The sequence below is a fragment of the Ascaphus truei genome, chromosome 16 (assembly GCF_040206685.1).
Source record: "Ascaphus truei isolate aAscTru1 chromosome 16, aAscTru1.hap1, whole genome shotgun sequence".
In the NCBI taxonomy this organism is placed as follows: Eukaryota; Metazoa; Chordata; class Amphibia; order Anura; family Ascaphidae; genus Ascaphus; species Ascaphus truei.
The window spans coordinates 50582020-50594929 of record NC_134498.1 but is presented as its reverse complement, the minus strand read 5'-3'; the positions used below and the strand labels follow the sequence as shown (position 1 = coordinate 50594929).

At 48.9% G+C, this 12910-nt stretch overlaps 1 protein-coding gene across 3 annotated transcripts in view; it reads left to right on the top strand.

The window, feature by feature from the left end:
* The window catches only part of LOC142467630 (rho GTPase-activating protein 20-like), a 51778-nt gene that overhangs the window by 24848 nt on the left and 14020 nt on the right, over nt 1-12910 (top strand). For 2 of the 3 annotated variants that reach the window (XM_075573561.1, XM_075573563.1), the window contains 5 exons: nt 5193-5363; nt 6488-6637; nt 8189-8230; nt 8610-8694; nt 11709-11786. In XM_075573561.1, the coding sequence (XP_075429676.1) occupies nt 5193-5363; nt 6488-6637; nt 8189-8230; nt 8610-8694; nt 11709-11786 (526 nt within the window). Of the gene's footprint in view, nt 1-2264; nt 2397-5192; nt 5364-6487; nt 6638-8188; nt 8231-8609; nt 8695-11708; nt 11787-12910 lie in introns of those variants that run through there. The other variant, XM_075573562.1, reaches the window with a different exon arrangement.

The following is a 12910-nucleotide window of genomic DNA, read 5'->3' as shown; positions in this document are numbered from 1 at the left end:
AGGGTGTTACTGAGTGAGGGAGGGTGTTACTGAGTGTGAGGGAGAGAGGGTGTTACTGAGTGAGGGAGAGAGGGTGTTACTGAGTGTGAGGGAGAGAGGGTGTTACTGAGTGTGAGGGAGAGTGGCTGTTACTGAGTGAGGGAGAGAGGGTGTTACTGAGTGAGAGGGTGTTACTGAGTGTGAGGGAGAGAGGGTGTTACTGAGTGTGAGGGAGAGAGGGTGTTACTGAGTGAGGGAGAGAGGGTGTTACTGAGTGTGAGGGAGAGAGGGTGTTACTGAGTGTGAGGGAGAGAGGGTGTTACTGAGTGAGGGAGAGAGGGTGTTACTGAGTGTGAGGGAGAGAGGGTGTCACGGAGTGAGGGAGAGAGGGTGTTACTGAGTGTGAGGGAGAGAGGGTGTTACTGAGTGTGAGGGAGAGAGGGTGTTACTGAGTGTGAGGGAGAGAGGGTGTTACTGAGTGTGAGGGAGAGAGGGTGTTACTGAGTGTAAGGGAGAGAGGGTGTTACTGAGTGTGAGGGAGAGAGGGTGTTACTGAGTGTGAGGGAGAGAGGGTGTTACTGAGTGTGAGGGAGAGAGGGTGTTACTGAGTGTGAGGGAGAGAGGGTGTTACTGAGTGTGAGGGAGAGAGGGTGTTACTGAGTGTGAGGGAGAGAGGGGGTTACTGAGTGTGGGGGGGAGAGGGTGTTACTGAGTAAGGGAGAGAGGGTGTTACTGAGTGAGGGAGAGAGGGTGTTACTGAGTGAGGGAGAGAGGGTGTTACTGAGTGTGGGGGGGGAGAGGGTGTTACTGAGTGAGGGAGAGAGGATGTTACTGAGTGAGGGAGAGAGGGTGTTACTGAGTGAGGGAGAGAGGGTGTTACTGAGTGAGGGAGAGAGGGTGTTACTGAGTGAGGGAGAGAGGGTGTTACTGAGGGTGAGGGAGAGAGGGTGTTACTGAGGGTGAGGGAGAGAGGGTGTTACTGAGGGTGAGGGAGAGAGGGTGTTACTGAGTGTGAGTGAGAGAGGGTGTCACTGAGTGTGAGGGAGAGAGGGTGTCACTGAGTGTGAGAGAGAGAGAGAGAGAGAGAGAGAGAGGGTGTTTCTGAGTGAGGGAGAGAGGGTGTCACTGAGTGTGAGGGAGAGAGTGTGTTACTGAGTGTGAGAGAGAGAGAGGGTGTTACTGAGTGAGGGAGAGAGGGTGTCACTGAGTGTGAGGGAGAGAGGGTGTCACTGAGTGTGAGGGAGAGAGGGTGTCACTGAGTGAGGGAGAGAGGGTGTCACTGAGTGAGGGAGAGAGGGTGTCACTGAGTGAGGGAGAGAGGGTGTCACTGAGTGAGGGGGAGAGGGTGTCACTGAGTGAGGGAGAGAGGGTGTCACTGAGTGAGGGAGAGAGGGTGTCACTGAGTGAGGGAGAGAGGGTGTTACTGAGTGAGGGAGAGAAGGTGTCACTGAGTGAGGGAGAGAGGGTGTCACTGAGTGTGAGAGGGTGTCACTGAGTGTGAGAGGGTGTCACTGAGTGTGGGAGAGAGGGTGTCACTGAGTGAGGGAGAGAGGGTGTCACTGAGTGAGGGAGAGAGGGTGTCACTGAGTGAGGGAGAGAGGGTGTCACTGAGTGAGGGAGTCCCACAAGAGCCCGGAATAATGCAGCAATGCATCATTATTCCTGATGCTGGGGATGTTTTGCGGCCTCCCCTGGCAATCAAGGGGTTAATAGGGACTCTTACTGGTTTCATCTGAAATCAGAGAATAATTTTCCGCCCTAAACAATAACAGTGAGGGGGGAACAGAAACCCAATAACCCAATAACCCAATTACCCAATAACCCAATAACCCAATGCTGTTTCATACTGTTTATCCGTCTCTGCTCTCCTGCAAACAGTTCTGCTGGGTGTTTATCCCGGTTTAAGGGTTTTTCAAACAGTTTTGTGAACAAATAGACAAGAAACAAGATGTCATGTCACCGTGTCACTGTGTCACCGTGTCACCGCTCGTCTTGTGGCCCGAGACACAGATCTATTCCCTGACACACTGAGGCGCGGAGCCGCGAATCTCTGATACGTAACGTCACGTTACACTAACCGCGTATCCTCAGAGGACAATAACACCCGGTTAGGCCACGTTCTCGCCCATAAACAGCACGGCTTTAACCAAACAAGAGCCTGGTTCTAACGATGTGCCACCGACGCGTTGTCAGAACATTGCTTTGTACAACTTACAGGGGGCGGGATGAGCTAAAAATGTCACATACATAAAGGGTTTCAGCAAAGTACAGGAGAGAAGCATATCTCAGAGAGAGAGAAGAACTAGAGCACGAGGTTGTTCTCTGAAGCTGGAGAGTGGCCGCTAAGGGGAAACGTGAGGAAGCGTTTCTTCATGGAACGGGTGGTGGACTCGTAGAGCAGCCTCCCAGCACAGGAGGTAGGGGCAAATAGAGTAAGGGAATTCAAACACACTTGGGACGGATGTAAGGTTATCCTAAATATAAGAGAGAGCGCCAGGGATCAAACGTGGTCTGAGGTTCTACCTCAGATAGAATGGGCAGCCACGCTTTGAGACACGGGAAGGGGGGGGGGGCAGACATGGGAAGGGGGGGCAGACACGGGAAGGGGGGGCAGATGGTTCCCCTCTCCTGTCACTTTCTATGTTTGCGTATCTGCTAAAGTCCGTTAAGGTTAATGCGAACACCTAACACTACGTTCGTTAAGCCAACCCCAGGCTTGGCTTTACTCCCATTCAGATTGTGCCACTAACCCTATGCTAACGAGAGAGCGCCCAATGTTTGGGGCATATAATTAGCTCCGAGGATACGCGTTAATCTCTGGGACCGTCCGTCCAGGTTCCAGGTAACGTCCCGTTATGAGCCGCCTTTAACAGAGCTGTGAAGCGCTATGTACATTAATGGCGCTATATAAATAAAGACATACAATACACAGCGCAGTGAATGTCACCCATCGGGAGACTGACGAGCTGCGTTGCCGCGCTGGGTATCCCGTTATTACGGTGCTTCACAACATTGTATTCGAGCCGCGCTGTTGCCGAGAACTTTTGGCATAAATTCTACTGTATTTCTAACGAGAATGAAGGAATAGCGCAGAATGCGGACTCTCTGCCTCTCTGGGGGAAGGGAAGCGGGAGCGGGATGACATTACGTTGCAGACTCCGGCCGCAGTTACAGTAGTTACCGAGTGTTCTTTTCCATGAAGGACAGCTCAAGGTCAGGAGGGAGGCGTGATGGTGGGAAAGGAGGGAGGCGTGATGGTGGGACAGGAGGTTTACATTTTATAAGGAGCTACTTTTTTCCGTTTGTTTGGGACCACACTCCGTAGGATACATTATCCCAGGCTTCCTGTTGGGTTTCCTGTAGGATTCCTCTGTTCTAGGATAATTCTTCCTAATAATATTTCTCCACTGTGTTTATGCCAACTCTGGTTTTAGCCACAAAAACATAAATAATGCCAGGTCCCCAGGGCGCCCGCTACTGAAAACACTGCTTCAGCATTGTCCCTTTCTTTGCCCACGTCTTTGCTTGGAAACCTAAATGTACCTTTCCTGCGAATCCCTTTGAAATTGAGACCTTTTGTTCTGATTCTGTATCTATTTTTCCTTATTTTTCACGGCTGTTCGTTTCTGGAGATGTTTATTTCTGCAAAGGGAACAAATGAGCACAGAATATCCCCTGGAGGTTATAGAACCCCTCAAAACAGATGCCGTGCTGGAGCATTTAACTAGGCTTCTCATTGAAATGGGATGTGTGTGTGTGTCTGTGTGTGTGTCTGTGTGTGTGTGTGTGTGTGTAACTGTGTGTGTATCTGTGTCTGTGTGTGTCTTTGTGTGTGTGTGTGTCACTGTGTGTGTGTGTGTGTGTGTGTGTGTGTGTGTGTGTGTGTGTGTGTGTGTGTGTGTGTGTGTGTGTGTGTGTGTGTGTGTGTGTGTGTGTGTGTGTGTGTGTGTGTGTGTGTGTGTTCCCCCGGGGGCTAGATCTAAGTGGAAAGACGTGGGGTAACTGATGCTGAGGGGGTTATCTACGTTTTGCGGCTGAAAACATATTTTATGGAACAAACATTACAGTTCTTCATGGATGAAGTTGTAGGGTACTAAGATTTCCACACCCCACAAGTCTCTGCTTTATGGGACAGATTTCTATCCTGAGTCTCTTAGCAACAATGTATCTGGGTGCTGAGTACCCGGTTTGTCACAGTTGGCAAGCAGTTTAGTGACACATTAGGAAGCTAATATTTGATACAGACGCCTCTTAAAGCATCAATCCAAGCTGACTTTGTTCCCCCTATTTAAAAAAATATATTTTTACACAGGATTGAAGCAGGGGGTCTCCGGAGCCAACCCCCATTCATTTCAGTTCCAGGGACCCCCTGCTTCCGGAGCTACAGACCTCTGTCAGGGCGCAGCAGCTCCGGCTATGTGGTTCGTGTAATGGCGGCTTTTCCAAGCTCCCACGTCCTGCGGGCCAATAGGACGCCGTGACATCATCCGACGCAGCTTCCTATTGGCCCACGTGACCGGGGGCTCTAAAGCCCACTGAGATATCGCCAATTCCTACTGAGGTAAGTATCTCGGGAAGGGGGGGGGGGTTTCCCGGAGCTGAAATGGGGTTCAGTTCTGGGGACTCTCTGCGTCAACCCTATATAAAAATGTAAACAAACAGAAATAAAACGGCTGCTTGGATTCCGGCTTTAATCCTCTCACTGACGCCACAATCGCACGCGATTCTCAGGGGAACAGGTAGGTACAAAGTACGCACCTGAAAGCAGCATTTCCTCACATGTTTTTGGTTTTATTTTCATACATGCTGCAGTTATCTAAGCTGCCAATGGAATGGCAATAAGCTCGCTTCCCAGGGCATGCAATATGGCCGCCTGTTTTAAAAGGGGGAGTGGTGCGACTTCCAAAACTGTGTTATAACAACCCAAGGTCAAGAAAGGTTACTACAGTATATTAAAACTCATTAGAAAAAAACAAGTGTGTGCGTGTGTGTGTGTGTGCGCGCGCGCGTGCGTGTGTGTGTGTGTGTGCGCGCGTGTGCATGTGTGTATGTGGTATTATCTGATAATATACAACTGATTTATTAAAGCAACAAATATATGATTTGGGCTGAATTGCTGCTGTGATATATTGACACGACGATGTTATTGTCTTGTCGGCTTCAGTTTTTCCAGCAAAATGACACTTTGCACCATTTCCCGACTGTGTTCCCAGGGAGATCACGGTGTTCCCCGCACACTCCGGGAATGGGATTTTGATGGGGGCTTTCTGCAGCCCCAGCTCCGTGTTTGTCCTGAAAGAGCGGGTGCAGCTGACGAGTGGGTGGCAGACGCAGGAGAGACAACTGTTCCTGTTCAGTGACACGCTCATCATTGCAAAGTCAAAGTAAGAACCGCTTCCCCGGTGAGAAGGATCCCTTCCATCCTCCACACGTTCTCTATATTAGTCTCCCGGCCGCTACAAAGTATCAACTAGGTCACAGAACATGAGAATCTGTAGGATATGTTATTGTATTTTGCAGTCAGGAGGGGAATGAATACTTTGTAACACGTGCTGAGGCTGGGCACTGCACAAGTCACAGGAAAGGCCATTAACAAGTTGCAATGACCGATGCACACTGTCACAGGCACTATGTGACTGGCTTTTTGCTTCAGTTTAACACTTAGCGATGCCCATGTCAGCCGGTTACAAAGGAAGTTACAATCAAAGGCCTCTATGTAACAATGTAGAGAAAAGTGTGTTTGGATGCATTGCTCTGTTTTTTTTGGAGCAGATTTACGCCCTTCAGGTGTGGAGGATGTTTTGGGTCAAATATAAGGCAAAAAGAGTGGCACAAAGACGCAGAATGTGATATATCTCATTATAATCTGTGCCCCATGTAACTCCCCCCAACTCCTCCTACTGACTCTCCCCAAGGTGCAAGCTGCGGCAGACGAGGCAAAATTGGAGCAAAATGCTTTCATACTGTAGGTGCAGGCGGAAATGCTCCGGTTATTGCCTTGGTACATAGAACCCAACCTTGAGTCCAGTTCACACTTGCACCCGACACACACAGTTCAATGGGATTCCACTTTTGTACATGTGAAAGCTCACTCCTAACTGGATCACTAGTTTGCGAGCTGCGGATGTGTGGCCCCGGTGTCGGGGGCTGTATATCAGAAGTGAGGCTGCGCGTTCCCTAATAACAATGAGATCCGGATAGTAATAATTCTATGAGTAGATGCAGGATTTCCCAACGTCACTGCGCCAACCCTTGTTCTACACACCGGCAGATCAGATTTAGGCTGCGCTTATAGCGCCGGTGACGGTGACGTCAGGCCGCGGTCGCTGGAAAAATCAAATAGAGATGACTTCCAGCGATCACGACCAAGCCATCGCGTCACGCTTACTATAAGCGCACGCGACGGCGGCAATGCATTTGTTTTGACGCGACGTCACATCGCTGTCGCCGTCACATCGCTGTCGCCGTCACTATAAGCGCGGCCTAACCGATGTTTCCCTCCCCTCAGGTCCTCATCCAGCCTGAAGCTGAAAAAGCAGGTGCGTCTCAGCGAGGTTTGGGTATCCTCCGGCCTCAGTGAGGTGTCCGACAAAAAACTCAGCACTGACCACTCCTTCGTCATCGGGTGGCCCACTACCAACTACATTGTGACCTTCAGGTATGTACACACCTGTCCCCAGAACTCCCCCCGAGGGGCAGCAGTGTGTTCTGTGACCACTCACCGGGCTGCCGGTCCCTTCTCAGCAATGCATTAAAAACCGCTCCTGCTATCCTAACAATGTCTCTGCTGGTTCTGTCCGTCACCAAGCAAGAAACTGGAGCGGAGGAGGTTGGGCAGGACGGGAATACCGAAGGGTGCTTCCATGGTGCGTGGCTCAGTGTCACAAACCTCAAACTCATTAGAATTAATGATGTCGTTTTCTAAAAACAAAACCTGTGAATTGTTACAGTTATGGGGCTAATTTCAGCCAAGATTCTGTGCAGCAAAACCGAGGACAAAACTGATGCTGAAATAGCACCACACTTATTAAAGAGAAAAGCGTGGGGTCTCCCGGCTGCCAAGCGTGGTGTCTCCTGGCTGCCAAACGTGGGATCTCCCGGGCTGCCAAATGTGGGGTCTCCCGGGCTGCCAAACGTGGGGTCTCCCGGGCTGCCAAACGTGGGGTCTCCCGGGCTGCCAAACGTGGGGTCTCCCGGCTGCCAAGCGTGGGGTCTCCCAGCTGCCAAATGTGGGGTCTCCCGGGCTGCCAAACGTGGGGTCTCCCGGGCTGCCAAACGTGGGGTCTCCCGGCTGCAAAATGTGGGGTCTCCTGGCTGCCAAATGTGGGGTCTCCCGGCTGCCAAATGTGGGGTCTCCCCGGCTGCAAAATGTGGGGTCTCCCCGGCTGCAAAACGGAGACAAACCCAAAACAAAGGAAGTGCAGCAGCTTTATCAGAGACAGAGCTCCGGGCGCTTGGGATTATTTGCTTTATAGGTACTGTATAGTTTTGTTTTGCAGCTGAGAGAATTGGCAAATAAAAAACAGGGCATTTTGTCTCCGATACATCTGGTGCTGGTTCTGCAGCCTTGTTGCCCTGATCCATTTCCCCTAAAGTGCAGATTTCAAGCTTTGCTTTTAGGAGCCAGTCAGCATTTTGTGATCTGTGGGGTTTCTCGCGTCAGTACAAGAAGAACGTTGCTTTGATGTACAGTACTGCACCAGTATACAAACATTCGCATGGTTCTCATATGTGACCCCGATACTTAGCCAGAAATATCGGGGAGTTTTTTTTTTTTTTTTTTTTTTTTCCAGGAAAAATATTGCACGGAATTGTATATTAATACAATGTGTGCGTGCGTGCGTGCGTCGGTAACTCATCCCTAACGCCTCATACTCCCACTTCCCAAATCACAGGCAAACTGGCATTTACATGGAGCAAAGTTTGAGCCCCTGCCCTTGATACATTGATGCACAGGGGTGCTAGAGAATGGCCCGTACAGTCCCTGTGACTCTATGAATGAAAACATCGTGTCCATGTGAATAGAGAGGAACACTTGGCGAGATGTCATTCAGAGGCAGGAAATCCAGGCTGGGCACAGTTTAGGTGTTAAAATAGAAGCAGGAAGGGCCGTTTGCTTGTGCGGTGCATCTCAGGAAGGAGGTGTAATCTGCAGCTAATACAGAGTGAATGTTACTCACTTCTCCCCACTTCTTCCTTTCTGCTCTAGTTCCTCAGAGACAAAGCAGAAGTGGCTCTCAGCTCTGTGCTGGTAAGATATGATTTATGTAACTTTGTTTAACCCCTTCACAGACGTCTATGAAATACAGGGATTTTTTTTTTCAACCTGGATTTGAATCCTCTCTCCGATGATAAAGATATAACCCAGGGGTGGCCAACTCCAGTGCTCAAGGGCCACCAACAGGTCAGGTTGTCAGGATATCCCTGCTTCAGCAGTTGAAGACTGAGCCACTGATTGAGTCACCTCTGCTGAAGCAGGGATATCCTGGAAACCTGACCTGTTGGTGGCCCTTGAGGACTGGAGTTGCCCATCTCTGATATAACCCCCTGCGCTGTTTTGCTGTGAGTTGCAGCCCCTCCCTGGCAGTTAACAGTTTACACAGACCCTCCCCTCCCTGCTTTATTCCCAGGCACATGAATGAGGTGAAGAAGGAGGAGTACCCTCGGAAAGTCTCCATCAGTGTCCTGTACCTGGATCCAGGTGAATTTACTTCAGTAAGTGGCACCGCCCTCTTGGTTCCCATCGATTCATCGCATGGGGGTTGGGAGTCTAATTCTATCCGTCTCTCTTTCTCTGCGCCACTGGTACGCACGTTGGATGCCTTCATTCAGCTCGTTGGGACTATTCCAGTTCCCATTGAAGAACTGTGCACAATCTCTGCCAGCTAACCCCTGGTCAGCGGCCGGATTCATGGGCAGCTCTATTTAGGGCTTCGGGACCCACGGGAAAATAAGCTGGCAAAGATCATTAACCCTTTCTTTAAAACACGACCCCTGTATGAGCCGTAATCGGAGCTCTCAGGGCATCGGAGGTGCAGAACGTACTCTAATGAAATAATTGGAGAAATTAAGAAAATCAAAGCGCTGTAAAAATTAGCTATTCTTTATTCGGCCCAATTCTCATTGGAATTCCCAGGAAAATGACGGACACCGAAAACATCCCTGTTAATTCCAGTTTATAGGTGGATAAAATCCTTTTCAGTGTATAAGCCGATATCCCACAGGAGCTAGAACAGTAGGCTGCATAAAAAAAGCATTGTTGGTTGGTTACAATAATACGTGTGATGTGTGTGTTGTATTCTAGAATAGGAAATAGTGGGGGATGCATGTTTAATGGGTGTTTTCCTTGTTACAATGTGTTGTGTGTTTTTGTTAAACTTGCTGAGCACAAGCTAAACCCGATCAGTGGGATCACTTCCCTAACAAACCGCGACATCAGGTCACATCTGGCGTGGTATGTAAGAGACGCTGACACATCTGTTAGCAACCGGCGCTGAATGCAGACCCTGGTCATTAACCTCTTCGGTGCCAATGGTGTCTACAACACATTCCTGGGCAAATATCGATAGGTTTGTGTTTCTTGCCCCGTTGGCTGCCGAGGCTGAGAGCAGCAGAACAGGCGACATTTGCATTTAAAATTATTCTTATTTTTTCATTCTTGATTGAAGCAGGGGGTCTCCTGAGCTGAACTGTGTTAATTTTAGCTCCGGGACCCCCTGCTTCCAGAGATACTTACCTACTTACCGGTGTCGGTGTCTATGCAGCCAGGAAACTGTGTGCCTAACATAATGGCAGCTTTTAATTGTCCCGCGGGCCAATAAGAAGCCGTGACATCATCCAGTGTGACTTCCTATTGGCCAGGGTGACCGGGACATTTAAACATCACAGAGATACCGACACCGCTACGGAGGTAAGTGTCTCTGGAAGCAGAGGGTCCCCACAGCGGAAATTAACACAGTTCATCTCTAGAGACCCCCTGTTTCAATCCTGTAATTAAAAATAATAATAACTTTAAACGCAAAGCTTCCTGTTCTGCTGCTTTATATTGGTGAAATGTCACTGTGGCTCATTGGGACGTCTCTGACATGTAATTCTGCAATCCGCCGGCAATACCAGGACACGTCCAGTGCAAGAGAATCAGCTTTATCACAGCCCCACCTTGTGGGGCATGAAAATGGTGTTGTTTTTGCACTGGTTCTGGCCCAGTTCTGCAGCCAGGAGACTTTAGTAAATAGAAAAAGAAGGAACCGCAGTTCGGATATGCGTTCTCTAGAGTATTGTATATCTTTATTTCTATAGCGCCATTAATGTACACAGCGCTTCACAGTAATATACATGACAATCATATAAATAAATAATATAAATAATAGATCATGGAAATAAGAGCTTCAGACAAAAGTAACATTTAGGAAGAGGAGTCCCTGCTCCGAGGAGCTTACAATCTAATTGGTAGGTAGGAAGAATGTACAGAGACAGTGGGAGGGCGTTCTGGTAAGTGCGTCTGCAGGGGGCAGAGCTTTATGTATCATGTGTATAGTATTATCCACAGTGCTATTCATATGCTTCCTTAAGCAGGTGTGTCTTAAAGTGGGTCTTAAAGGTGGATAGAGAGGGTGCTAGTCGGGTACTGAGGCTAAGGGCATTCCAGAGGTGCGGGGCAGAAAGTGAGAAAGGTTTAAGGCGTGAGAGGGCTTTAGGTACAGAGGGGGTATAGAGAAGACATCCTTGAGCAGAACGCAAGAGTCGGGATGGTGCATAGCGAGAAATTAGGGCTGAGATGTAAGGAGGAGCAGAAGAGTGTAAAGCTTTAAATGTGAGGAGGAGAATTGAGAGCGAGATGTGGGATTCAATTGGAAGCCAGGAGAGGGATTTCAGCAGGGGAGACACGGAGACAGATTAATGTCCCATAATTTTCATTTCACATAGGACATATATAAAAAATATGCCATCATAACATTTATAATTGCAGAGTATCCAAAAGGGGATGTGGAGTTTTATATGTGTGAAAAAGTCTTTAGTTCTCCTAGATTGAAGAATAACCTTAATAATTGCACCCAGCGGGGATGTCCACAGACCACCCCAGAGTAGGGAACATCAAACCCCTCACGACACAAAGGTTAATATCTCCCGGAGTTAGATTTGAGCAATGTCTTTTATCAGTAATAGAATCTCTTCCAGTTTCCGCACGACCATGCTGGGTCTCCAAAGGTAGCTTCCCGTGTGCAGTCCTATGCAGGAGGTAGAAAGCGCACACCTGCGCGAGAAGCTCTGACGCGGTTTCCCTTTCTTTAACATGTTTCCGATGGCCCAATGAATATTTTTACCAACTTTCAGCGATCTAGCCGCCATTATTTTTCCCCCGCAGTGCAGCGGTGATCGCTTCCCCCACGGGATTCCACTTCCGGCTTTAGTAAATAACCCCCTAATATGTGAAAATATATTATTCCGATAATATCCAGATACCGTAAATAATAACAAGTAGGAAAGAACAAACATGAATGTAAATATAAATGTATTAATTCGCACTGATGACAGAACGGCGCATATCCATTCTGTGTAACCAGAACGTGGTGAATGCAACTTGTGATAGATAATTACGCTAACGAACATGGCGCCTCGGTGATAATTAGGTAGGCAGAGTTGGGCACCATTTGTTATTGCTTCAGACCTGTTGCAGGTCCCTTCTATGTATATTTTGCTGGCTTCAGTCATTTTGCCTCTCTCTCTAGAGTGTCACCGTCAGCGTGTCCAACACGGACCCCGCAGATCACGTGATTAAGCTGGTCTCCCAGCAGCTTGGAATCCCAGTAAGTCCAACATACAGCGCTGCCACTCCTTAACTGGACCTCGCACAGTCTGTGAGCAGAACCTTCCTGGCCTGTGTATCCAGGCAGAGTACACAGTGTTTTCATGCGTTGCTCCATTTTTCGGTGCATGAAATATAAGAAAACGTTTATACGTTTGGTGCCGATTTGTCAGCTCAAAAAGCAGCCCCATATTTATCAAACAAATCCCAAAGAAAGCAGCGGGTTATTTTATTTTATTAAACCTGATCCATTTCTTTCGTGCTAGTTTTGCAGCGCGGAGACTTTGAGATATAAACCCCAGAAAATTAAACCACCTTAAGCTTGCTGGATTTGTTAATGCAGAGTGAGAGGAGCGACCTTATAACTCTGCTCCCTGCTCCTCCTACTAATGCTACCTGCTCCTCCTACTACTGCTACCTGCTCCTCCTACTACTGCTACCTGCTCCTCCTACTAATGCTACCTGCTCCTCCTACTACTGCTACCTGCTCCTCCTACTACTGCTACCTGCTCCTCCTACTACTGCTACCTGCTCCTCCTACTACTGCTACCTGCTCCTCCTACTAATGCTACCTGTTCCTCCTACTAATGCTACCTGCTCCTCCTACTACTGCTACCTGCTCCTCCTACTAATGCTACCTGCTCCTCCTACTACTGCTACCTGCTCCTCCTACTAATGCTACCTGCTCCTCCTTCTAATGCTACCTGCTCCTCCTACTAATGCTACCTGCTCCTCCTACTACTGCTACCTGCTCCTCCTACTAATGCTACCTGCTCCTCCTCCTACTGCTCCCTGCTCCTCCTACTACTGCTCCCTGCTCCTCCTACTACTGCTCCCTGCTCCTCCTACTACTGCTACCTGCTCCTCCTACTAATGCTACCTGCTCCTCCTACTAATGCTACCTGCTCCTCCTACTACTGCTACCTGCTCCTCCTACTAATGCTACCTGCTCCTCCTACTACTGCTCCCTGCTCCTCCTACTACTGCTACCTGCTCCTCCTACTACTGCTACCTGCTCCTCCTACTAATGCTACCTGCTCCTCCTACTAATGCTACCTGCTCCTCCTACTAATGCTACCTGCTCCTCCTACTACTGCTACCTGTTCCTCCTACTACTGCTACCTG